Source organism: Alternaria infectoria, assembly GCF_024043175.1.
Source record: "Alternaria infectoria strain BMP 0036 chromosome Unknown scaffold_15, whole genome shotgun sequence".
NCBI lineage: Eukaryota > Fungi > Ascomycota > Dothideomycetes > Pleosporales > Pleosporaceae > Alternaria > Alternaria infectoria.
This window is the reverse complement of record NW_026250704.1, coordinates 252,873-279,714: the sequence shown is the minus strand read 5'-3', so window position 1 is coordinate 279,714 and position 26,842 is coordinate 252,873. Positions and strand designations below refer to the sequence as shown.

Sequence of the window (26,842 nt, the reverse complement as noted above, 5' to 3'; positions counted from 1 at the left end):
AAGCTGCTCTACACAAGGTTGCTCGGCTGCTGTTGACACGGTTGGAGAAACAAGAAGGGCATGATGCATGGGTAGAGGCTGTCGCGGACTTGAAAGATTTACTTGATATGCGCCTTATCAAAAGCCTAGCTTCACGGTTGCCGAGTTGCTTCATTGGCTCACCACCGGTGCGCGGCATGTTCGTACGTGACCATGCAGTTCCAGAGGAATTACCCCTGCTCAGAGACCCGAGCTCTTTTGGGAAAGACTATTTGTTATGGCTGTGTTCCTTGCTTTGGTCTGAGGAAGGCCTTGGGGTTCCTCAAATTGTAGTCAGGGAAATGGCTCGAGTTATACAACAGGACAAGGACCAGAAGTACAGAATCACACCCTTGGTCGCACAGGTCAGTCATTACCCATGTAAGAAATGCGTATGAGATAGCCACTGACCTCGTACACGTTGATAGCTCGTGTCAGACCTAGCTATCTGTTTTGAACTACGAGCTCGCCTGCGCCTGGTGTGCCCACAAGCTTTCAAACCTGATGAGCAGTACTGTACCGTTGGAGCCGACCGCGACTATCACGAGATAGTCATGGAGGTTTCTGTGAAAGAACTAAACGTGATCTTAGACCCGGAATGCGGTCCAGAATACGATGCCAAACGCCGATATGATTTTCTCCTTCTTGGTGAGCTCGGGCATCCAAAGACAATGCCGTACCCTGTCGGCAAGCGAAGAACCAAAGAGAACGTAGAGATTATGCAGGCTACTGAACGACGGCTCGATGAGCTTTGGAGCAAGTTCGATGCTCACGTGCAGAAGTATTTGAAGAAAAAACACCTCGAGGCTCTTGAATCCCTAGCGCCGTCAAGAGGACAAATACAACGGACGCCAGACTGGATAGAACCGGCGAAACCTTCCAACAAAGCGAAGAAAGATGCTGCCCTGCAGGAATACATCACGCCTCTCATACCGGAGCAGCAGCCCGACCCTGTAGACCTTCCAATTCGGAGTGAGAAGCGCAAGACCAGGGGGATTGCGAATGATCCTTCCACTGAGCCTGTCGAAGTCGCAGCAGACTTGCAGCCAGTCGCTTCTGAGGAAACAAACACTCCGCCTACACCGCGCTTCACCGTTGGGAAAAAGACACAGCACACATTCTCGACTATATTCTTCCAGCCGTCTGCAAGCTCGCATCCCGGTGAAGTCCCATGGACTGAATTCCTCTCAGCTATGAACACGATTGGCTTCTCACCCGAGAAGGTATACGGCTCTGTATGGCGCTTCACACCGAGAGAGGGGGGTGTCATTACGGTAAAGCAGCCAATCAATTTCCACGAGCCGCATCCTGAGGGGAAATTACGGTTCGAGGTCGCAAGGAACTACGGCAGGAGGTTGACGAGGAACTATGGTATCGATGGTAGCAGCTTCATGGTCGCGTAACTGTGTGTGTGCGGACTGCTACAAGACAATGTGAGGAGGTGACAGCATGGGTTTAAGGTAGCCTAGTGTTTACCAGCGTGGCTTCAGTGCGCTTTCCTAGAGATAATAGACCCGTTTGGGGTACACAAGTAGTACAATAGGAGCTGTCTACTCGCGGTGAACGGGGATTTGCAGAATACAAGGTGACAGTGAGGGTGGACGGTGGTGGAGGGCTATCTCGTCCCGCCGCCAGACCGTCTCCAAAACGACAACACCCACACAAACCATACTACACAATCTACAAAGTCTACATAATGTCTTCCTCAATTCCGCACGTCGCTGCCGCCGCAATCCACTACGAGGGCGAAACAAGCCCAATCCGCGCGGCCAACGCGATCGAAGTTGACCTGGTGGAGAGGCGCCAACAAATACGTTCCCCAATCCCTCTTCTTTCTCAAATTTTCAGAAGCACAATAACTAATTCACATCCCAGCTCAAACGCGCCTGGAGGGTCGTCCTGGCTCCCCGCGCCGACGGCACCATCGGCGGGCGCCGCCGCGACAGCCGCCGCCTCGCACTGCACATGGTGCAGAAGTTCACCGAAGAGGTCGCCGAGCTCGAAGATGAGCTCTACAAGTCCTGTTGCTTCGAGTGGTGGGTGGAGGACGTGGCGGGGAGGGCGGGGAGCTGGTGTGGGGAGGGTGCGTGGGGGGATGAGGGCGGGGAGAGGGATCTGGTGTGGGAGGAGACCGGGGAGGCGGAGAGGAAGGAAGAGGAGACGGTGAAGTCAATTGGTCGTCGCTGCCGTTGGAATACTTGAGTGGGGTGGGGTGGTGAGGGTTTGAGGTATTGGGTGGTTTGGCCTCGGGCTTTTGTAGAATTCATGACATTTCACGACATCTATCTGTGCATGTTTGTTACAGAAGTGACCTTTGAAGCTGTATCACACAAGATTGTAATAAACTCTAGCTAAGTGTACTCTATATGCATCGACGGAAGTACAAGATAGGTTGCATTGAATGAGTCAAAACGTACAGATATATTCCCGACGACGAGCCCATAAGTCAGCGTGGAGTTCGTCAGTGCTTGAGCAGGCACTGATTCAATAACTATGAGAGGCTTGTCTACTCCTAACATGTTCAGTCTGCTGAGGAACTAGCGGCATGGCATTGATCTAGTCTTCCCGCCGTACTGTGGCTGTCTGTTGACGATACTCCTGGATCCTTGTCTCCATGTCACTGTCCCATGGTAGCCCAAGTCTCACAGCCAGCATCTCTTCGAAGATGTCGTTATCTTGCCAGTTTCGTGCCGATCTGCAGAACGATATCGTTTCGAGAAATACATTGAGCAATAGCTCATCGTAGTCCGGTTTTAGAACGCCACCCTGGCAATCAGAGCTGACTCCAAGCATACCATAGATGAGATCGCGCGGCTCAGAGGTTTGAAGATCGTCGTAGCACGCGATTCGCAGCCATGTTCCTAAGGGATTCAGTCGTGGATCTCGGCTTAGTCGTCTTCTCATCAGAAGTGTTTGGGCACCACTCTTCCCAATCTTGTTCTTTACGTCTTCGGTAACAGGGCTTTCTCCACTCAGCATCAGAGACACCAGGTAATCAAAAGTCTCGTAGGGGATAAGTTGATCCCGGCCGTACATGATACCCAGCTTTTGGGCTAGGAAGACCTCTTGTTGGATCCATACGCGCTTCCAGTATCCGTTCTGGCATAGCTCTACTATCTTGGCGATGACCGATATCGTCTCAGCAGTAGCCTTTGCACTATCTCCGTACTCATCGCTCTGACGGTTGAGAGCAGCCAGCGTGTTCGAGTCTAAGCCCTCAGTTCTTCCAGGCCATATCATCACCTGAGTGGCTCCGCGATAAATGGAACCCATGAGTTTGACTTGATGATTCCTTTCTAGTGTGTCGGATTGCTTGATACTCAACGCATCGATCCAAATGGGTTGACCACAGAGGGAAGTTCTCAAGTGAGACAAGGCGTGATGGAGGTTACGACGAACAGCGATAAGACTTCCATTGAGGGAAATGGTAGTGTCGTTCTCTGGTAAGGTATTGTTGTTGTCGTCAGCGTTAGGCGGGCCCCATTCGTAAGACAAAGCGGCATAGGAGGCCTGGCCTATCTGAACGTGTTCGATATCGCAATAGATGCTCTCGGTAACTTCGAGCCCCGCGGCGGGTCTGATACGAATCACGCGAATTGTGTCGAGTGTTTCCAGAGGCTGGTAATTGAATGGCTCCATAGCTCTTGCCATCGACGCGGCTATGGAAGACAACGCTCGAGTCTGTCCCCAAGTCAGCATAGTCAGCACCTTGTGTGATCAGGAGCCTGTGTTACATTTATTTCGCTCATCCGACTGTTCTTTCCTAATTGGCAGTGTCCTGAGTATAGTGTTGGTCCCGCGCATCCGAATGATGGATTCGTCTGGTTTATTTGAGTTTCGAGACGAATGCAGCGAAGTGCTGCCCTTTACGCCGATTCTTGTGACGAGGCTGAGGGCTGAGAGCTGAAAGCTGAAAACAAGAAGCTAAAAACTAGGAGCTGAAAAATAGAAGCTTAAAACTAGAAGCTGAGAGCTAGAAGCTGAGGACTAGAAGCTAAGAGCTGAGCGCACGTATACATTATCGACGTAGTGTAACGGTGGACAGAAGTCATGGGATACGAGATTGTCCCCTCACGAAGTCGGCACAGGAATATGCTTTCTGGAGCAGAGCCGTAGTAGAAATGGCCTCGAAAGAAGTATCCATGTCAGACAGGAGGGGATCTTCAGCTGCCCTTGTGGATGACGGGCCAAGAGCCTCAGCTAACCGCATTTGGCCGCGCTACTACGGCCTGGATCTTCCACCCGCAGCAACGGCGTTCTGTCTTCTCTCTGTCTTTCGCGGTCCCACATCGAGAACACTTTCGCTGATAACTTCCCGTCGTTTGCACGCATTGAAAGATGATTCCCGAGATGGGTTGAGTGTGGCCAATGCGGAAAGACTCTGCGTCGAGCTCAGCGTTAGGCAGCCGCGCCCTGTGATCAAGCCACCTCGCATCGCAGTTTTACCGCTATCCTCCAATGTATTCAGGCTCCTTTGAGGCTCCAAAACTGCGCCACGCATACGCGATTAGATTGTTGTCATGACGCAAACTGGAAAGTGCGACACGTGTCGGCAGCGCAAGGTCAAGGTAAGACGCCTTTAAACTTCCGCCATCAGTTCGTCGCAGCATTGCAAGTCGCTGCGAACGATGATATATTCTTACTAATGGCTACCTAGTGTGATGAAGTGCGACCCAAATGCAGCGCATGCAAGAAGAAAGACAGACCATGTACCTACTCCTACGGCAAAGCCTCAGCATTTGTTGTGCAGGACCCCAGACAGTTGACCAAGCATGGAAGATCCAGGACTAGCTCTGCCGTATACCCATTGGGGTCTTCTGACGAAGATTCAGGCTCGTCCTCAACAACCCCATATTCAGCAAACTCGTCCTCAACCGCTGCCTCGGACCTCTGCATTACTACCGAAAGACACACCGAAGATCGCCAAGGTTGCTTTCAAACCCTGGCACCGCGTTCAAGATCTAGAATGCAGCCGTCGAAGATGAGAGAATACCGGCAGAATCTCGCGCTTCAAGTACATCTCCAGAAGCTACGAGAAGAAAGCCCTCTCGTACCATATCAGCCAACCTCGCCCGAGACGACCCTGATCTCCCGATACGTTGGCGTGCTCGGACCAGAGCCCGCCGGTAGGCAGCCTTTTGAGGTCTTAGGGACCTGGATACAGTCTATTCCCTCGCGCATCGGGTCGAACAAGATGCTTGATTTGGCCGTTCAGTTCTTCGTCGATAGTCACGCTACGTATCGAGATGATATGCACTCGAAGCGCAAGGTCGCGAGAGCTTCAAAGGCTAAAGCGCTCAAGGAATTGCAGCTCGCCGTGATGAACACTGATAACAAGGTCACGTACGACATCCTGTTGGCTACGAAATTACACTACGCTGCTGAGGTTAGTCAGCCTGTCAGACGTCGGCGTGTTTTGCTGATCATATGCAGGCTCTTCTGGGGCTCGATAGTATGTATTACGCGATTCATGCGTTCGGAATCGCCGAGCTGCTGAGGTCAGGTGCGGTGGCGGAAGTTGATGACGACCATTTCTGGAATTTGATCGACAATACCTATGTCGACGATGTGAGTACTGGTCGGTCTTGGGAGTTCGCTGCTGATGTCGAAAGGTTCACGAGGCGATGATGACGGGTCGGAAGTCAGTATACCACAACGACTATTACCTGTCTGCTACAATTCCACCTCCGATCGATACAAGAGATGTCATGCTGTCGCCATCACAGAGAGCGTCGATGGCCGTCATGCACGTTTTCATTCAGTGCCCTTACGCGGTAGCATTGATCCGAGAAGCCATTTCGAACCCCGAGGACACGATCGCGCTTGCAATCGCCATGTCATATTTGGAGGGTCTGATGCAAATCAACGTGTCGCAGCACGTAGCTGAGCTCATTGAAACGACCGTGTCTGTGGTACCGATTCCACCGTCACCGGACGTCGCCGACCTAATGCCCGACACCCTCGAGTTCAATTCGGTACAAGACTTCATACTTTGCACCAGAAGCTGGATGTTACAGTCGCTCCTCTGCGGTCTTGCGGATACACTTTATCGATACTTCCCAGCTGAAGCGGCGTTATCGCTACTCCCGTCGCCTCAGCAATTACGAATTATTGATGTGGATAGCGCACTCTGTCTCCAGAAGTCGCACAGATGGGCAGATTCTGTTTCCAAACACATTCCGCTTTTGACGATGCGCTTACACACTCCACTCCAGATGGCCATTGCCCCATGGCACCGCATGACCCGAGATCTTACTACTCAACGCTCACCATCCGCCTCGCCAGGCACCCCCTCGGACGTGGCGACGGAGGTCACACGCGCCAAGCGCATGCAAGCCTGGATAGTCAACGAAACCAACAAGATACACAAGAACTGGAACGTCGCCACCGTCGATGAGGAAATTCTTATAGAAGCTCTAGAAGCCCTATCCGGAGAGAAGATGCCAGATTGGCTTCCAACACGCGTGCGCTTCGTCCCCGAAGAAGGCGAAATGGCTCTACACATGGAATTCGAGAACAGAACAGGGACCTACTCCACTGGGAGAATCGATGTGAGCAAGGAGCCTCCGCGCAAATTGGCGATGCCGCCGCATCCCGGGGAAAAGGGACAGGAATGGCAGAGAAAGAACGTACACGTAGTTGAGCTTCCGCTTAGAGGAGGGCTGAATGAACGACCTGTAGACTTCTTACATAGCACAGGAAGGAACCTGTGTACGACTTCAGGGTGGTGGCCGCAGTCACACGAAACATCACATAATAGCTAGGAGGTAGTCAAGTACAAAGCAATCTCCATTCTCATCACCACTGGGTATCGTGACAGCTACATCGCCCTCCCTCCTAACTCCCCACAAACCTCAACCCCCCATGTCTTCTGCAACCCCCTCCTCACCCCCTCGTCCCACCGTCCCCAAATCTGTCATATGCCCCAAACGGCATCTCAAAACCCCTTGTGTCCTTCACCAGTATCACCATGGTACTCCTGCCACATGCCCGTGAGTTGCTGGGCGCCGCACTTTGCGCACTTGAACTGGTGCTGGAACTGCGGGTACGGGCTCCGCGGGACGTTGTGCACGATGTTGGCGGCGCAGCAAGAGGGGTTGCAGCAGAAGTAGGTGTATGAGGAGGTTGGGGCTGGTGTGGTCATTGTTGTGGTTGTGGTGGAGGTGGTTGAAGGTGGTTTGTTGTGGTGGTGTGTTGTGGCTTTGGAAATTGGTAGTAGTAGTGAAATTGTGGTAGTGGGTTGTTGTTGGAAAGGGAATAGAGGATTGGGCTTGGAAAAGGTCGTTTATATAGAGGGAGGGTAGAAGGCACAGCGAGGGTGTGTGTTGGTGAATGGTGAATTGACTGAGACACGCTGGGAGTGCTGTTGAGGCTCTTGCGTCGAGGACGGCGTCACCGCTGATGGACGCGTATACTGGCATTGTTATCTATCATTCACCCCCTAATCCGTCTTCTTCAGTTTCTGCTTCACCTCCTTAAGCACCTCACACCCCTTCGTATCCTTGCTCCCACCGCGGCAAGCAGGACAGGTCCTACCATGCTGGATAAGGAAGAAGTGTAACTTAAACTTCAGCTCCGGCGGGATCACCGCATCCAAATGCAACTGCGTATTCTCCCGACTCGCCTCCTTCGGCCTCCATCCCCACAAGCCAGCAATGCGATACACATGCGTGTCAACCGTGAACCTGTTCCTCTTCAAGCACCAGCCCATTACTACGAACGCAGACTTTGGGCCCACGTACTTGTAGCTCATGAGCTCTTTCATGGCGTCTTCGTCACTTGCTTCAAGGAGATGGTCCAGGTTCCAGCGCCCGTAGCGACGCTTCACTTCCTCGAGGATGGACATGATGATCTTGGTCTTTCTGATGTGCAAGCCGCCGCAGCGGATCGTCTCTTGTAACTTTTCCGATCCCCCATTGTATATCTCTTCATAAGCGAACACCGAGCCGTAGATGTCTTTCATGCTGTCCATTGCGCGTTTCGCATTGTTCCAGCTCGTGGCTTGGCTGAGCACGGCGACGATGAGGGCGTCGAGGACGAATGGGATTGTCTCGGGTGTGTTGGTGTCTTCGAACTCGGCTTCTACGGCGGTGTTGTGCAGTTTGTGAAGGATGTCGTAGGCTAGTTGGCACTCGCGGTTTGTGGGGTGGCCGAAGTCAGGGTATGGCGTGGATGTCGCGTGGGCGGACCATGCTTTCCATTTCTTCTCTGCGCCGGCGTTGTCGGAGGTCGTGGGCTCCTCTGCTTTGACATTGCTGGCCTGGTCGTTTGGCTTCTTCTTGTCTCTATCACTGCTTTGCGCGATTCCGTCTCTTTTTACGGAACGATTTGCTGCTCGGTTGTCGACGCGCTTGCTGAGCGTCTCTTCACCAGTCGACGAACCAGAGTGTCTTCTCTTCATCGCACTACTTGCGGTCTGTTGCGCAGTGCGTGTCGCCGCTCTCGTCGATCTTCTTAAAGCCATGCTGTAAATTAACATGAAGAACAATGCAGGTAGCAGGTGTGTCAGTAAATGTTGTAGACGCGCTTCCTCTTGGAGCAAGTTCGGCGGACGCGTTTGAGGTATATACTAATCAGCACGCTGACGTCTTCATCAGTCGCGGCCCTGGGCCCTTGCATAAGGACGCGCTAATCATCCCCATGATCGCGTCGGATTCCGCGGGCACTGGGATCTAGATTCGCGAGATGCATTGCGGAGACGCGGTAGCGCATCGAAGGTTCGGCGATGAACCCATCTCGGCGATAGACCCAGCATCCGGAGATAGACCCACACGCTAGTCCTGTCTGGTCAAACATTACCGACTGAGGAGCGATTGCTTTGGCAGAAGGGCATAAGTTAAGTTTAATCCTGTGCTATCGTCTAAACAACACAGCATCTATGACACTACATCGAGTTTCCCACGTCTACACTACATAATCCTTGTACCTCCTCACGAAATCATGCAAGTCCTGTGTCGAGTCACAGGGTGCAGGTTGCATGTAACGACAGCTCCTACCTCCCGACTTCGAGACCCTCAGGATGGTCTTGGTAAGCCACCAGTACTCCGCGGCGTGCTTCTCGAACCCCAGATCAGGCAAGCAATGTCCTTCGCTATCTCGGCTTACTACATCCCAGAGCGCCTTCCATCGGTCGGTGGCGCGAAGCATCGGCTCTATGTTCATAGAAGAGAGGAAGTTCATTCTGGATGTCATGACGATGGATAGTAGTGCTATCAGAGTCAGCGTGGTCATAATAGGATGGGCGATGTGAGAACGGACCGCAGATGAGTATCAGCATATGTGGTGGTGAGACGGCTTCCCCGGGTTCATCGGCGCGTTTTGCAACAGGGGAAAAAAGCGCGCGTGACATGAGCTCAGGTAATGTCTCGACTGGTGGTCGCGGAAGCTGATGCGATAAGAGACGCGCGAAGTCGACGGCCGACTCAGCTCTGAACAAACTCTCCTCGCAGGGGAGATCACCTATCGCCTCACAGATGGCAACTTGTGGGGTGTTGTTGAAGAACACGGAGAGCGTGCTGTCGAAGAGGCAGGTCCACATGCCCAATCTGCGAGTGTTGTTAGTGGCTTCATGTACATAGTGTGGACGGGGTCGTGGTACCTCGATCGCATCTCATCGTTGATGAAGCCCTGCCAGTCATGTTCGGTTTGACTAGAGATAATGTGACGCTGTTTGTGCGCAAACAAGCCTGAAGCTCGCACAGCAGCGACAAGCGATGGAATGCGCTGGAGGCGGATTCGCCGTCTTGTGACCATGTCGTTACTGTTGTTTAGAAACACCAAGAACAATAGACCTGCTTGCAACAACTGGAGATGCTCATCTTCGACCCACGCCGAATGGCCGGCTTGCGATATCTGCCGTAATACCAGTTGATCGAAAACGTATGCCTCCGCAACGTGTGAGAATCGTCGTACGCCGATGGAGGTATCCGACTCCAGGGTAGGCAGGGACCCGAACAAAACGAGCGCGAGTAAGAGCGGGAAAGACACCGTCTGTATATCGAACGTCGGTTTATGCAAAATAGGAAACGAGTAATGAAAGTAGCGAAAGAAGGCCCAAATGAAATGCCGCACATTCCCGACTGTAAAGACGGTTTCCGCAAGTTGATAGTCGAATGTTGCATCAAGTGCATCACCACGTTCCAGCATCGCGGTATGCTTAGCAGACAGGTGGTCTAGCATCTCTCTCACACGTACTTCCAAGGCGTACGCATCTTCCAGCTCAGGTGTCAGACCATCGCTTATGATCGGAGATGCGTAGTCGACTTCTCTCCCGGACACCAGAAATGGGAAGCCGAAGAACACAGAAGGCAAGTCGGCAAATTCAAAAAACGACTGGTCATGCGTCATATCTTGATCTTGGGCGTGTGGTTGTACGTGCGCCTCACCATCTGCACCATCGAGGTCAGCCGCCTCAGCGGCGATGGCAGCGGACGGGCGGTAACCCGAGGGATTCGTAAAGTTGAGGAGGAAGTCGATGGAGATGCCCACGCGCTGTCGGTCGGTACTGGTATCAGTACCATCTTGGCTGCTTCCGACAGATGCAGTAGCACCTGAGGAAACGCAGTCTAGCCGCTTGTACGTACACACTGCGCCACCATCGCGACAACGCACACATGGCATTTTGGTATCGCACGACAGCTTGCGTTGCGAACATCTATCGCAGGAGTTTCGCTTTCTGCCGCGCCTCAACGTGGGTAGACTTACGTCATCGCCGTGGGCGGAAGAGCAGTTTGCCAGGTGGCGTCGAGCGAGGTCACTGTCTTTGTCAGCTCCATGCAACACGCACATCCATCTTGAGTTGAACCCACCGTCGCGTAAACTGCGCGTGACATGACGGACATGTCAAGTCTTGCCTGCCGAAATCTGTCTATTGTGAGCTGCGGGTAATTCACCGTGCAAGGTAAACTCACGTGACGCTTCATGGCGGCGAAGATGGCTATTGGTGGAGTAGACTTTGTCGCATACCGCGCATTGATGCTTTGTGCGGATTGCGGGAGGCATGTAGTGCGCGTATGCATCTCGTACATGAACCCACGGGAAGGAGTCGGGAAGGAGTGGGTTTTATCCCGTGTGGTGGTGGTAGTGGATCTAATCTGCTAGCGTCCGCCCGATCCCGCTCCGGTGGATCGACGTCATCTGTTTCGGGGCTTCGTGCTCGGAGTCTTCGCGCAAGGAACTTCGAGTGTGTACGTTGGTGGGTTGGTAAGTCGAAAATGGTGAGCTGACATGACAGTTCGCCCCTTCCGGCGTCTGACACCTCAACGAGCGAGAATAGACTTCAAACAACGTATCATTGGGATCTTACCGGTCCCCACGGTCTCCGAGAAAATTGTTAAAATTTGCATTATCACCCAAGGCTATCTGGCCAACATAGCTCAGTATCCAGGTATCTCACAGCATCAATAAAACCCCTTCCTAGCCGTCCCCTTCTTCGTCCTATTCTCTCCCCAAATGCAACAAACGCTCAGACTCTCACACCACCCCTGCACCATCGTGCTCTCCAGTTCCTTCTCCACAGCAAACACCTCCGATCCATCCCCGTCCCTGCTTGGGCCGACACCCAGATGTACCGCCTCCTTGTCCTGCTTCTTCAGATCCGCATTCCACGCTTTGACCTGCTTTTGCGTAGCTTTCTTGTACACGCGGATGGGTGTGTGGGTATTGAGGTAGGCGGTAAAGTCTTCGATGACGATGGGGTCGTACATGAGGATCTTTTCGTGCCAGGTAGGCTTGCTGGGGTCGGTGGTCGGAGGCAAAGACCGGATGTGACTTGTTATCTGAGCAAAGACCTGGGCTTTGATGTTCGGCCATTCGAGGAGCGGGGTAGGTATGCGGTGGATGGGTACTAGACTTGGATCGGCCGCTGAGGCTTTCGCTTTCGCCGTTTTGCTGGGTGAGGTGGTGGGGGATAGCGTGATTAGAGACAGGGGTTGCGAGTTGACGTGTTTAGTTGTTCGGGGCGGCGTGGGGGAGAGGAGCTGCAGGGCTTCGTCTTCGGAGTCGAGGATCTCGTCTATGTCGATGAAGCGACCTGAGCCCGTGGGAGGGGTTGATGACATCTTAGTTCTGGCCTTTGACTTTGCGCGAGGCTTCAGAATTGGCTTCGATGACGCGGAAACTGATGTAGGTAATGCAGATTGCGATTTCGTCGGCCTTCCGCGCTTCTTGGGAGACCCGTCCATGGGCGTTGGTGCTGAGGCGGGAGGTTTGAAGATCGAGACTGGCGATTTCCGCATCTGCGCAGAGGGCGGGAAGTCAAAGTCGTCAATGTCGACAAAGCTATCTGGTGAGACTGGTTTCTGACCAGAAGGTGGAGGCTCTTGCATGAAGTCGTCAATGTCCCTGAAGCCCGTATCTTTCATGTGGTCACTATCATTGCGAATCTTCGTCATTGGGGTGGCGCGTGAAGTGCTGGGAGGTGGCATTGGCGGATCAGAAGATATGGCAATTGGTGGCGGCGGATCTGGTGGTATATCGTCAATATCTATGAAGTCAGATTGATCGTCGTCTTGCTCGTCAGGCGCATCGGTAGTGCCATCCATGAGCAATGGGATGTCTTGCGTCCGGTCGGGCTCGGGGATGTAAACGTCCTTCAAGTGCTCCAGCATGCCGCCATCGTCATCGCGGGAACTCGCAGCCCAAAGTCCGCGCTTGCCTTCCACCCTGCCGAGCCGTGACCATCGCGGCGGCGCGCCATACGCAACATTGTCGGCGTCCTGCTCAGACTCCTTCAGCGCATACTGCAGTTGACGCACCATTGTCGGCGACTCTTCAAGCACAAGCTGACTTGATGTTCCAAACAAGACGTCCTGCTGCTGCAAACGCGACATTGCAGATGAAGGACTGAGCAACTTCTCTGCGATAGGCTTGGGCTTGGCGGCTGCTTTCGAAGATGCTCTCTTCGACCTCGGCTTGGGATCTGCTTTCTCTGTGCCTGACTTTGAGCTGTTACGCCTGCGTACTGGCTTCTTCGGTGCTGCATCGCCGTCCGCCGCCGATGCATCGTTCAGCGGCACCTTTGTTGTAGTCGTCGAAGCTCGGGACTCGAAGAAGTTGCTAGTGGCATCGTCTGGAACTGGTTGTGCATCCTTCAAGGCATACTGCTCTGTAACGAGGTCGGTGATGGTGCGCGGTTTCTTCTTCGGTGCTTTCCCTTTCTCGGGTGACGAATCTCTGGAGTTGGTGTTGTTGCTGGGTATCTCGACAAGCTCGATTCTCCGCCGCTTTGTCGCCGCCACGGCCCCTGCTGCATTGTTCGATTTCGCAGCGATCTGCGCAGATGGCGATTGTGCGTAGGCGAAGTTGGAGAGGAGGTTCGTGAAGGAGCCATCAGCGTTCTGCGATAAGGTTTTGTTCTCCTTTCCGGTTGAGTCGGTGAACGGCGATGCGATTGTGGTGTCGGGTGGTGGCGTCCAATTTCTCCTCCTTACAACAGCCTCCTCCAACTCCAATCCCTCTGCGATGGGATCTGGCTGTCGCTGTTTGGGCGCAGCCTTCTTCTTCGGCTTTGGGCTGTCTGGCACGTCCCAGATCGATTGAGGCTTGGCTTGAATGTCGTGGTCCTCTGCAGAAGGCCGTGTTGCCGACTCCTGGCCGCCGTCTGCTCCACCTCCGAAATGCGCAGACACAAGCGACGCATCTCCCTGCTTGCCCTTCCCCGCCCCTGCTTTCGCCTTTGCGACCCTCGGTTTCTTTGGCTTTGGCGCAGGTTCTGTCCCATCTTCCGCAGTCTTGACCTTCTTCGCGCGAGGCTTACGGGGCTTGCCAGACTTGGTCAGCTTCGGCGCATCCGCAGCTGGTGCCGCAGGGTCACCCGGAGGTTCTGTCGCATCATCGTCGAAAAAGGGAGACTTTGTAGGCCGCTGCGGCGGGCGTCCGAGTTCGTCGTCGGAGTCAAGGATCTCTCTGTCTGACTTGGGTTTCGCTTTGCGCGCTCGAGGCTTTGGTTTGGGCTTCTCGGAGCCGTCTGCAGCGTTAGTAGTAGCTGTAGCCTTCTTCGTAGTCCGCTTCTTGGGTTTCTCCGCAGCCAAAGGGGGCTCTATGGTATCCTGTGAAGCCCGCCGTGGTTGCGCTTGTTGTATCGCATCGAAGTCGTCGTCGAGGCGGCTTGTGAAGTGCTCGGAGCGTATGAGGCTGCCCACGGTGGCGAACCCTCTGACAGCTCCCTCGGGGATAGGAGCAGCTCGTGCATTGCTCTTGGACGCGCCGACAGTCGGTCTGAGGGGGCTCGCAGGAGGGGAGAATGCGAGAGGGGAGGACGCAAGCATAGCGACGCGACGGGAGGGGGCATCATGTAGCGGGGAAGCGGCCGGCGGACTCGAGGATAGCACCACGACGTCGTACATGGTATTGCCTGCCATTCTGAGGCGAGGAAGGGGCCTCGGGGCAGCCAGTACGGGCAGACGGAGAGGAGCAATCCATAGACTCGGCCTGCGTAGTTGGAGAGGGTGTGGTGTAGCGTGGCGCTGGTTGGTGAAGCCGAACAATGCACGGTCTTTGGGTCAACTGAAGTTCATTGCTGCAACACCAAACTCTCCATCACCAAATTCCCAGCCATGCCCCTCCACCACCGTAGCTCCCACATCAACCCCCTGCGATCGAGCTGCATTTCGTTGAGAAGCTCTACAAGTACTCGCAGAACATCATCATCGACTTGAATGACTGCCCCCGGCCGCATACAGCGCGGAATCCGCCTCCGCGGAAGTCTTCCAAAACCCATCGTAGCCTCCTGCCCTCCCCCACCCTCGACAGCAACATGGAGCAGACTCGAAGCTTCAGAACACCTCCTTCATCCCGCTCAGTAAGCCTGCGCGCTTGTCGCAGCTTCTGGCGTTGCGAGTGAGGTTCAGGACAGCCGGGAGCCGTCGCTGCGAACCTCACCCGCCGAACGAAGGTCTTTGGCATCCTTCTGCGAGCCTCACACAGCGAGAGGAGCTTCAGAAAGACCGCAGTAAGTGCCTCTCGTCTTTGCCGTCGACGTCCTTGACCTTCGCTGCCCCTCCCTGAACCTGCCTCCTCCGCCGCTACCCCGCCCCGAAGCCACACACATCACCCAGCAAGGGCAAGAGAATGTGCAGAGACATTGCTGATGCTTTGACCTACAGACAACAAGCTGCTGCTGTAGCCTCGCATCGGCAGCGACATCCTCCTTGGGTTGACTTCAGAGCTGCCTCCTCCGCCCTCACCTCCGGCGATAACCCTCAGCGACAAGCATTGCTGAAGCACTGCGCAAGAGCCGAAGCACAAGCCCATATCGCTGGCCCAAGGCTGGCAACTACCCCAACGATAGTCCATCTCGCTGTCGATTTCCTGGCGGCATGATGCTGAGCTATTCTCACCTGGGAGGCAGTAGCTTGGCCATGCCGACACCCTCGCCAAGTGCCTGGTGAGAGCAGTCAAGCTTGATATTCGAAGCCGACTATCGATGTCTTACCTCGCACCTTCGCATCGGCACTCGTGGCGGCCACCCTTGACGCTCTCGTGACCATCGCATACCGAAGACGATAAGACTCGATGCGGTCACTCACTCGAAAGTAAGGCGACTCGGGTCGGGTGAAGGGTCTGGGCCTGCAACATACTGTGCGGGACGCTTGGGCAGCCGCGAGGAACCCACAGAAGGGATACATACCAGCAAGAGACGGAGACTATGGGCATGCCATCGGAGCACCCAAAGGTTCATTGCTCATCGGCGCAGGCGCGGGTCAAGCCCGCAGCGCTGGCTCGATCTCGCTGTCGATGAAGCATGTGGTGTGGCATACTCAGCCTCCATGGCTAGTGTGTCGAGCAGCCTTGACCAGGCCGCATGGTATGGCGGTTGGCGTGCAGTCTACCGGAGCAATGGCCGACAAGGCTGTACAGTATTGCATCGTGACTTCGCCAGCGGAATACTAACTGCAGGGTATCGCCAGCGAGACATCCGACAGCGAGTCATTCGACAGCGAGATACCGACGCGGAGCCATCGACAGTGAGACCTGGACAGCGGCAAATCGACTACGGAATTGTTAGCCTTGCAAAAGAGCATATCAGAGCTCTCGACTTACTATCTGGAATCTGCCATGGAAACCGAACCTTCACGTACGCGATGCTCATCAGCTTCGAAGCTGCAAGAAACAGCTAAGCATTAGCATCACCAGCACCGTCGACGTCGGCTGCTGCCGTCGCAGCCCGAATTGACATCACGCAAGGAAGAAGAACCAGACGACTCTTTTAAACTTCATTAATTCCTGGAAGACGTCAGCATTGTTTCACTCTGAGACGGTATAGGCTGGAGACTCACTATCTATTCATTCCGCATTACGAATCCAACTATCGAACAATTCCAAATGGTAGAAGTCGGAGATGAACCCAATGCGCTTCATGCGAGATCGAGCCAAAGCAGCTGTTCTCTACGCAGACCTCGAAGGCAACGCCCTTGTCGACGGTAGCACGCCCAACGCATGTCTTCATGAGGAGCCCATCGGGGAGTACGTTCGGGTCGGCCAGTGTTGCTGGGATGAGAAGGCAGAGATAATTGAGGAGCTTGACTGCGACAAATACCCAGTTCCTGTCTTCCATGGCACTCGCGTAGATGATGTCGACCGTGTACTTCAGCTTGGCTGGGTCCGCGTCGATATTGGCGGTCACCTCGCCGTCTCAAGACCGTCGCACCACGAGAGTCCTTCTCGGCGCCCTCGTAGCGTCGAATATCCAACTTGTTGTTGCAGTCCTCGCGGCTCGCGAGACTTGATGGCATAGTCGACTTCGGGGTAGGGGTTGAGCGTTTGTGGTGTGCATAAGGCATGAGCGCGCCTTACTACGAATGCTATCTTGTCCTGGAGCTTGGGGCCATGAGAGAATCCTACTTCGACCAGAAGGCATGTGCACTATAAAGGCAGGGCAGCTGACGCGCCTACCTCCGACGCAGCGCTCCCACACTTCAAAGTCGCTGGCTTCTTTGAAGCGGGCCTCGACCGCGATGGTCGCGGCATTCACAAAGAGGTTCGGCAATGGTGAAGAGGTTGATGAAGGACGAGCCAACACAGTCCTCGTATATGTTGGCGATCCAATCAGATTGCGGAGATTGTCTCGAGTGGCGCGACGACTGTTGCCGAGAAGTTCAAGACTCTGGAAGTACTTAGGCAGGGCGGCTGACGCGCCTGCCTCCGACGCAGTGCTCCCAGACTTCAAGATCGCCATATCTTCCTCCATTTGTTGAAGTTGGCCAAGATAATGGAGATGCCGTGGACAACCAGCCCCAACTGCAGAGTAAGCAGCTCCAGAAGTATAGGCTGCGACGCGTGGCTCTGTACAGCAGGCGGATGTTAAGCTCAATGCAGATGAACCACGCGATTCCTAGAAATGCTGCTGCGGCCATGGACGATGGTCGGTCGGCAAGCTCGGATGCCTTGGGGTCACTGGGGTCTGTCGAACTCGATGCAGATGAATCATAAGACCACAACAAAAAAGGTCCATCAACCAAAAAAGTCCATCTGTTGAAGAGGCGGCGCATCGACGATTTCACCCATGCTGTTGCAGGGCGGCCCATAGCTGGTGTTGCACCGGGACTTCGGCGACTTGTGCCCATGGATGGCAATGCGCCGGGACTTCGACGACTTATGCGCGCGCAGCAGTACATCCGGGGACATCCATGTACGCGAGTTGCGGTAACTACCCGCACCACCTCCGTCATTGGCGTCATGGGCGCCTCAGACTCATCGCTGCTGGTAGTCCACAGCGATGAGTCCGAGTCTGCTCGGGATGCGACTGTGCCCGGGAGGGCTGTCAAGCTCTGCGCGCTGTGAAGCGAGCACAAGGCTCACAGGCCGGAGCCTATTCGCGTCGTTTGCCATCGTGTGGGAATCACGATGCTCGAAGGAGAGCTGTCAAGCTCCACCCGCTGCGAACTGAGCACAAGGCTCGCAGGCCGGAGCCCGGCCCGTTGTCGCATCGAATGATTATCGAAGAGCGGTCGGGATCCAAAAAAACGTAGACATCGTACTGTTCCCCAGCGAGGTCGACGAATGTCGGCAGAAGATCCATCGTCGACACCGACTCGTTGACCTTCTTGGGCGCAATGTTGGGTCCGTTGATGATCATGGGAACACGCGCGCTGTTCTCATACCAGCTCAGAAACAGGAGCAGCTGCTTGTACGTCTCTCCTCTCTTCTTTCCATCGATCAGTAGCTGGTCGTTGTGCTCTCCGCTGGAGTTACCAACGAAGAGATGGGCATATGATGATCAAGAGAGGGGTGTGAGTATAAGTTCCAGCGCTGGGCTTGGGCACCAGCCCTGCTCCTGGATACGGCTCTGGAGACCGCCATCCAGGCATGCATGTTGACCGTGATGTTTTGGTCAAAATCGGTTTGCACTGATAGTCTCCCACTCTTGCTCCTACTCCTGCCATATTGGGATATGGAAGTCGATTTCGACCCTTGGGTTTGACCGGCTCGGTCATCGTGTTGTTGCAGACGTAGGCAGTTTCGAACGCTGCTCGACCCGTCTATGGCCGCTTTCAGTCTCGCTGAAGAATCGAAATGGTCGCCGATGATTAAAGTGCGTAAAGTCCAAGTGGCTCCGTGGAAGAAGATGCCCATAGGTGGTGTTGCACCGGGACTTCGGCGACTTACAGCGCATGGCTGAAAGCACATAACGCTGGCCCATAGACGGAATGCGCCGGGACTTTGGCGACTTAGTGGTGGGTGAGATTGGTAGCGGCCACGTCTGGGAGAAGTTGTAGGTTTGTCTGTTCGGGTCGAAGGAAGGGTCAAAGGCACCGTCCACGCCGTAGATGGCGAATGGCCGAGTCCAGACGAACGTACATTCCATCTGGAGAGGAAGGAGCGAAAGAGTGATGTTTGTGTACGACCTTGGTGCCCATAGATGGCGATGCGCCGGGACTTTGGCGACTTGTGCCCATGGATGGCAATGCGCCGGGACTTCGGCGACTTGGGTGCTGATGCTGGTGATGCGAGTGCTCCTGCTGCTGCTGCTGGCTGCCATCGTGGTGCTGCTGTTGCTGTGTCATGCTGCCGGGTGAGATTGGGAGCGGCCACGAGATTGGCAGCGGCCACGTCTGGGAGAACTACATCATCCTGCCTTCTCAGCAATCTCGTGGCCGCAGCCCTATTTGTGTACGACCTTGGTGCACATGTTGGCGGGGGTCGGCGAATGGCTTTTTCGCAGCGCATTCGAACGCTGGCCTATGGACGAGGTGCGCTAGGACTTCAGCGACTTACAGCGCATGGCTGAGAGCACATAACGCTGGCCTATGGACGAGGTGCGCCAGGACTTCGGCGACTTACTGTGAATGGCTTGTTCGCAGCGCATTCGAACGCTGGCCTATGGACGAGGTGCGCTAGGACTTCAGCGACTTAAGGACTTCGACGACTTACAGCGCATGGCCTAGGGCACATAACGCTGGCCTATGGACGAGGTGCGCCAGGACTTCGGCGACTTACTGTGTCGATGGCCGATGTATGCGCCCGCGGCGAGTAGCGGCACCGTCAAGGCGACGTCCCAGATGGGCACCGGCGGCGAACAGCTTCAGCACCTGTTTGATGACTTCTGGAGCGATTAGCATGACCCGAAGACCTTGAAGATGGGTTGGACTTACTGAGCATGAACGCCGCCGTGCGCCATCATTTCGCTGTGCCGAACGCCGAATTCCGCGACTGGCGGCAGTGGAGATATGACGATCGGATTATTGTCGTCTTGAAAACTCCTTGCGCCCCCAGTGATAGCTGGCGACTATCACCAGAGGCGACTTCCTCCGTGTCGACGGAGCAAGGCGTGTATGTTCGCTGTTGTGCCTGAGCACTCATACATTAGCACGGCGTTGCACAAGCAGGTCTACCATGGACGGCATCGGGACTTCGACTTACCAACTGAGGAAAACGTTTTGCAAGACGTGCCGGGCTGAACACCTGGCCTGTGCGAATATTTTGTAAGGACGAGAAGTGAGTGTGGCGGTCGGCGTTCGTCCGTACAGGCCCAGATGTCCAGCCGGCAGTGACAAGGCTACCAAGGCTTTTCGAGCAGGCGACTGCCTCTACCGACGTGTCAATCAGCGATGCTCACAAGAGGTAGGCGGGGTACTACTTACTGCTCTAGCCAAGAGAGGCAGTTTGTGAGAGGTCCGGGCTGAACACCTGGCCTGTACGAACCTTCTGTAAGGACGAGAAGTGAGTGTGGTAGTCGGCGTTCGTCCGTACAGGCTCAGGTGTTCAGCCAGTGGCGACAATCCTGGAATGAAGTCTTGACTAGCGATGTTGTCAGCAGTGGTCAGGCATAGCCATCAGCAGCTGGTATAGCGGTGGCAGAGGAGGGGCTGAGTAGCTGCATCGGTCGACACCAAGCCGGCGAAGGCGGCGGCGTCAACAGCGAGCAATCAGGATCGGAGTGAGCACTTACCGCGATGCCTTGGGTGCGTCGAGCACCAGAGAATGTCGCCTCCTCGTCGCCGAAGCGGGAAAGAAAGCAATGTCCGACCCAGAGTCGTCGTCCTACCCCGCGGCAAGCTCGAAAGCATCGCCGATGTGGTGTCAGGAGTTGTCCGAGGATGACACGAGGGGATCAAGAGGATGAAGAAGGGGAAGCACAGCAAGAATTGCGGCATTGGGGAGTGTGATGAAGTCGGTGGTGGGGAGGTGGAAGACGGTCAACAAGTCTCACCTTGAGGCGAACTCACCCGCTACCTGCGCACGGACCACAACAAATGAGAGACGGCCTCGCAGAAGGAGCGCGATAGGAAGGAGAAGAAGGCGCCGTCGACGGTGACCCTCGTTAGGAGCTTCTGCTCCAGCAGATTGTCAAGATTGGCCTCAGACGGTCGCACAAGGCGATGCAGTGCTGATTTGCTGTGGCAAACATTCTGAGGACATCCGGATGGCGACAGCAAGGTCTCAAGGCTCAGCTTTGTCTGCTCTGGAAGCAGACGCAGCTGCTGCAGTGTAGCTTGACGAGACGGCGGCTGCAATGCAGTACAAGCTGTGTGCATGGAGAAAGTGATATGGCCGCGGGCAAGCCACTGCACCCGCGCTCCTGATGTTCATGACGGGGCGGTCTCCAACTCCGCAATTGCTCTAAGCCCGTCCAAGCAACTTGTGTGTGACGAGATGGCGGAGCAACCACAAGATTTGCATTTGCTGGAAAGTGGAATTTCCAGCCCCTTTCGCAGACTTGCGCATGACTGAAGACGTACATGCCTTCAAAGACGTTCCGCTATTGCTGGACTGTCGCCAAAGAGCCTCATCATCGAGCACCTGAAGATTGCAACCCATAAGCAAGAACGACAGAACCACGACAGCGAGACATGTTTGGCAAAGCAGGCGTAATCACTGGACATTGTCACTGGCTTGTTCAGGATGTCGTTTTGCACTTCCAAGATTCAGCTATCTGGCCAAGTCTTTCATGCTATCTTGAGAGTCTGCGAGGTCGGGAGACATGCATATGATGTGATGTGAAGTTTGTCCGGCATCGTCCTGATGCTACGGTTTTCCCCAGCTCGAGACACGGTATATGGGATGCCTGAGCTCACAGCCATTTTGATCGACTCAAAAAGTCTTGATATTCATGCTAATTACAGCTTTGACCAACACTCCAGCTCATGCTCTTCCGAGCTTGACGATATGTCGCGAGTCGCTGTCCATGCGACCGCACGACCCCCTATGACTACCAGGCCTATGTCCGTGATGCTTCACCCTCCTCCTTCTCAGCCCCTTACCTTGCTTCTCAGCATGCCAAAGTATAACGCCCTTGGTTCTTCGACTGCCTTCTCTTCCGATTCTGTTGCATACATCAATCCCTCATCCTCGCGGTATCTCCTTATGCCTTCGACTGAGCTCCGTCTCTTCTCGCCCTGCGTTTTCCCTCTTCTCTCCCCATTCACGATGGTCATACCATCCAGCACATTCAGTTCTTCTGCCCTTTGCGAGGCCGGTCGCCAATGGCGCCGTGTATTCCACTTCTGCTTTGCTCTCCTAGCACACCCCTACCCACCATCCCCAAGTCTCCCATCCTCTCTCTTATCCAAACCCTTCCATTGCAGCCCACCAGCTTTCCATGCTTTTCTGCTCTCCACTCTACACATCATCACCCCTCATAGTTATGTCCTGGCCCCACACTCCCCCAGCCGATGCCGAAAAGTGTTCAGATACTCGTCTTACCTCCCTTCACAAGCTTCAGCATCAGAAGTCTTGTTGCCGCATAGCCGCACCTTCCTACTCCTCGCTGAGGCCCTGGGATTGCTCGTGTGTTATGGGGCGGGGTTGTTTGGAGTTGCTGTGTCCGCGCCGTGTAGGTTTTGACTTTGCGGAGTTGGGGTGGCGGGTCGAGGGGCGGCGGCGTGTGGTTTGGTAGGTGGTAGGGCGTGGGAGGTAGGAGGAACGTGGTGGTCGCGGTGAGGACGTGGAGATTGATGGGATGGCTTCGTTCCGACGTGAGCTGCGGCTCTCCATGAGTTCCTGGCTATGTCAGTTGTGCTCTTTCGCAGACCCCTCCCTTCTCCCCCTCCAACGGCCTTTGCCCAGCTCTGACGCTTACCTCCTTTGTCCTCATCGTCGTCGTTCTTGGCGCATGCCATCCTGCTCGCTCATACCCCTTCTCGCTCATAGCCCCTGTCACCAACCTCCGCCCTTCTCCTTTATCCTTCCCTCATTCCCAGACTCGCATCTGCACCTCTCCCGCTTCATCATTCTTCGACGTGACCACTTGCCTGTGATACGAACCCGCTTGTAGACGTAATCCTTGTGTTCGTCGAACGCGAGCGTAGCCCTTGGATCTCGCTCCCCATCCGAATGCCGTCAAGACCGTATAGATTGTATCTCGCTCGACCACGGTGTCACTATCGCAGCTCTGGTAGGTTCGCATCGATCGATCGGGTTCGTAAGCGGCGCGCTCGTGAGGCAGTAGTCGGACGTCTAGTCGATGTAGAGTGCTGGCCTGAGGGCTCGGTCAGCGAAACTCAGGCGGCGCGACGGCCTACGGTCTCGCGCATCCGCGGTGACCATCTGGCTAGGTACTTGATGTCAGTGAAAGTCTGCACAAGGTCGTGCGGCCCTGTTGCTTGCCAATCTGTGCTTGATGGCCTGGAGCCACAGAAGACAGCCAGCGCGCCATCTACCACGGTACTGCGATGTGACCAGACTACCTCGCGTATGGTTCCTCTGGTGTTCAGAAGCCCATGCAAAGCCTCATCGATCCACCGGATGTTGTAAGGCCTTCGTGAGACCCTGTCTTCCTAAAGGTGGGTTTGCGCGACGGCGCATAACTCCACCGCATGTGATCCGATTTCATTTCTGAGAAGCGAAATCGAGTCGTAATACGCTTGGGTATACGATGGCTGTACGACTGGTCGTATTGTGAAGTTGTGGTTGGCGTTGTGTTCTGCCCTTGGCCCCAAGATCACCGCGACGGCGTGTAGCTCCACCATCACGACTCCGATTTTCTTTTGGAAAAGCGCAAACTGTCCCCCAAGAAGCTTTCCATAGGGACGTCACGCGATTCGCAATATCGTAATGTGGTAGTGGTTGCCATGTCCCGCTATGTCCGTTGCCGCACACGCGACGGGAGATTGCAGGCGCGACGTTCCTCTGCAATGGCACTGCGACCTGCCTGACGATTTTGAATGTCGTGATCTTCAATCTGAGTCCGCTCCGTGTTGATTGAAAGGTATGCTAACTCGTGGCGGGCGCCAGGCGTGTTGACGGCTTTTTGTCGGCGGGGAAAACGTATCGTCGGGAGGCGCGACGGCGACGGCGTTGCGTAGAAATGCACACCCAGTACGATGGGAAGCGAACGAAGTCTTGTGAATTGATGCGAGGTGCAACGCCCAGGTTGACATGGAACGTAGTTTGTGTAGAAGGGCGGTGTTGAGCATCCTAGCGTGGATGTAGCGACTCACCCAACTTCAGCTGGCCTGTGTCTTCACTAAGTAGAACACCAAAACCTACTAATCGTACGTGCAACCAACCTCGCTGAGGAGGATACCTACAAGCTACCCACGACAGAACTCCGGCAGTCCAGTATGCTTGCCACCTACAGCATGAAGTTATACGTCGCTGCATCTTCTGGCAGAAGACCAGGACTGGTACATTAGCATACGACGTGTAATGTTGCACAGCTCTATCTACGCGTACAACTCCTAGCCATATCAACGCATACTTAATCAGCCTATCTTAGTCGTATGACGTTGTCCACTCCCGCTGTGATTGGACCTGTCAGGATCCATGTTTCCAGATATGGCAGACAATAGCCTGAGTGAGAGGCAGTTAGAAGTGCGGACTCGTAGTGAGCGTGAGTATTACGGGTTCTATTCAGAATTTCGAGGGGAATACGACTGTCTACTATGGACAATAGCAGTTGTTCAAGCTCACATCTTGCCGCGCCTCAAAGCTGAATCTTGACCAACATCTTTTTTGGCATCATAACACTTATCCAACTACCCATCAAACACCACGATGGCTATCGTTTCGAATCTTTCGCCCACGAGCACCTTCCTCTTCAGCGGCACCCGTTGTCGAACCTGCGCGCAAGTCATTCCCGACGACAGAACGGGCTTTTGTGCAGCCCACGACGAACGAGCCAGCAGTTGCGAGGCGATCCTCGGTCGGTGGTGCTGTGAGCTCCAGCAGAAACTCGAGCACAAGCAACGGGGGAGGTGGGTTGCCCAGGGCAAGCCTCTACCCTCACTGGGTGGAGAGGCGACGGCGTCTGAGGATGCCCTTTGGCAGAGGGCAAATCTGTTAGGGCTATGGTGTGAGATGAGCCTGGTGGAGTTGGAAGCCGATCTGGAATTTGGGCTCCAAAAGCACGACTGGATCGCGAATATTGAAGAGCTCAAATACGACATGGGCGAGCAAGTGGGACACCTCCTCCACTGCGCTTTCAAGATCACCCTGGAGAACAAGAAGACCTTTGTGTTCGATCCAACTGGGATCCAGTTTGGCCCTGAATGGGCGGTTCTCACTCCCTGGGATGAATATGTCTTGGATAGAGAGACGGAGCTCACTATTCAAGACCAAGTCCGCTTGCAGCGACAGACCGGGGAGATGCTGCATCAAGTTGTACGCCCATTGGGCCGGAACGCAGACTGGCAGATCCTTGAGAAATGGCAAGGCCAATACTAACTCGCTCCCGGGCAATGTAAGTTCCTCGCAAACATCTGACAGCGTCGTTCGGTCTCCCAAACTGGGTAGATCGTGTCCTCGTATGGAGATGGGAAGCAGGGCTTGCTTGCCTGGGAGTACGACCGAGAGGAGGGCCCCCGTGGCGTAGGGTCGGTCGCTCACCGGACTTGTCCACCGGTGCTAAGAGCCCTCAACTGCCGCGACGTCCTGTTGACGTTCGTGAGCCGAAGACAAAGGTCAAGTATCACCTCCAGCTTCCACCAAGCCCCAAACCACGCCAACTCATTTCGACTTGAGCATCATTTGCTCCAAACCTTCGAACCTCGATGCTTACAGCAAACCGCGACAACCTCATTCACATCACTACGCGGCGATTCTGCTCCCCTCTGCTAGCGAGCTTCGACAGCAGTCACGACACGACCAGTCTCGACCTCTCCCTTCGCATTGCGCGCGCGCGTCTGTCAGCAAATCAATCCTACACAATCTACGAGGCTTCGCGACGAGCTGACTGTTGCATATACTGGATGGCTGCATGGTTGGTTGTTGGCGAGACCTTGGTAATGCAGGAAGGCAAAGACATGTCGTCGGAAAGATGATGTTCGGACATGTGCTCAAGCGTGATCGGATGATGCCTTCCGCCCCACCCTCGGCGCAAACTTCAGCACGAACGTCTTCCTCGATGCGGCACGGGCAGCTTGCCATAGATGCTTCGATCGCGAAGTGCGTGATCTATTTGCGGTATCCCTCATCGAGATCCAGAGTCTTTTGTACTCCAATAGCGCATGATACCTACGGCGACATTTACAGCGCGAAACAAGGCCCTTACCAACCCGACCTTTCTGCAGCGGCGGACTTCTCCACCCTTATGCCCACGGCGCCGCTTCTGTCAACGAGACATCTTCGGCCGACCACATGAACGGAATCACTGTGCCCGTGTCAGACATGGGAGTCATAAGGGCGAGTCGCTTGCAGTCATGAGATAATGAGCCGCATGTGCTCAGATGACTTGGGTCACTTCGTACGGTATAGAACACTTGGTGCGATGCGCAGGTAACGCGGTCTACGTGGTGGCGCATGTAGATATACAATCAATGTTGCTGCTCACTTCGGTTTTGCCATGTGTCGCTCTCGCGACTTGTTCCACGATGCGCAGTGATGTCCACGGTGATGAACTCAAGTTCTCAGATAAACAATGACGTCATTGAGAAACATCAAGGTCGGCTGCTACTCGCTTGAAGGTCACCAACAAGCCCAGCACCAAGGCTACGCATGATTCACCGCATACGATAAGATCAAGATGTTTTGCTGTAAGATATGTGTTATATGAACACATGCTAAAATTTGAACTACATACGAGAGCATGAGCACAAAGCTCGAGATTGACTTGGAGAAGTTACAGTGGAAAAATGTAGGCAACTATCGACTGGATCTGACGATAGAAGAAGTCAGATCACGCGCCGTTTCAGTTGTCACTTCAATCTAGGCGATCTACCATTGAACCTGAGAATTGAGATCTCAGATCCATCAGGATATGGCCGTTCTTCGTCCCACCATCGCAATGTCATCCTTGTTTTTCCGCCTTCTTCCATGCGCTGCCATCTTTCGGACGTTGTTGTTATTGTTGTTGAAGAAGACCTGTGCTGAGTTAAAAAGGTTCTACAATGTTGCGAGCGAGTAATAAGTTGACACTCTCAGACAAGTGCTCGGTTTTTTTCCGCAT

General features: G+C 54.5%; 5 protein-coding genes across 5 annotated transcripts; 3 read left to right on the top strand and 2 right to left on the bottom strand.

Moving 5' to 3' along the window:
- Positions 1-320: 320 nt before the first annotated feature.
- On the top strand, positions 321-1,421 carry J4E92_008128 (uncharacterized protein; the record flags this gene model as incomplete). The annotated part of the gene is made up of 2 exons (XM_051499484.1): positions 321-383; positions 447-1,421. 2 exons carry the CDS (start codon positions 321-323, stop codon positions 1,419-1,421), a joined length of 1,038 nt encoding a protein of 345 aa, XP_051350267.1.
- A 1,153-nt stretch (positions 1,422-2,574) lies between these two features.
- On the bottom strand, positions 2,575-3,669 carry J4E92_008127 (uncharacterized protein; the record flags this gene model as incomplete). The annotated part of the gene is made up of 1 exon (XM_051499483.1): positions 2,575-3,669. The coding sequence occupies one exon, from the start codon at positions 3,667-3,669 to the stop codon at positions 2,575-2,577; it is 1,095 nt and encodes a 364-aa protein (XP_051350266.1).
- A 1,330-nt stretch (positions 3,670-4,999) lies between these two features.
- J4E92_008126 (uncharacterized protein) lies at positions 5,000-6,684 on the top strand (the record flags this gene model as incomplete). The annotated part of the gene is made up of 4 exons (XM_051499482.1): positions 5,000-5,361; positions 5,720-5,993; positions 6,234-6,569; positions 6,658-6,684. The coding sequence occupies 4 exons, from the start codon at positions 5,000-5,002 to the stop codon at positions 6,682-6,684; spliced, it is 999 nt and encodes a 332-aa protein (XP_051350265.1).
- A 775-nt stretch (positions 6,685-7,459) lies between these two features.
- J4E92_008125 (uncharacterized protein) lies at positions 7,460-8,419 on the bottom strand (the record flags this gene model as incomplete). The annotated part of the gene is made up of 1 exon (XM_051499481.1): positions 7,460-8,419. One exon carries the CDS (start codon positions 8,417-8,419, stop codon positions 7,460-7,462), a length of 960 nt encoding a protein of 319 aa, XP_051350264.1.
- Positions 8,420-24,453: 16,034 nt separating this feature from the next.
- Positions 24,454-25,122, top strand: J4E92_008124 (uncharacterized protein; the record flags this gene model as incomplete). Its single annotated transcript, XM_051499480.1, has 1 exon — positions 24,454-25,122. The coding sequence occupies one exon, from the start codon at positions 24,454-24,456 to the stop codon at positions 25,120-25,122; it is 669 nt and encodes a 222-aa protein (XP_051350263.1).
- Positions 25,123-26,842: the final 1,720 nt, after the last annotated feature.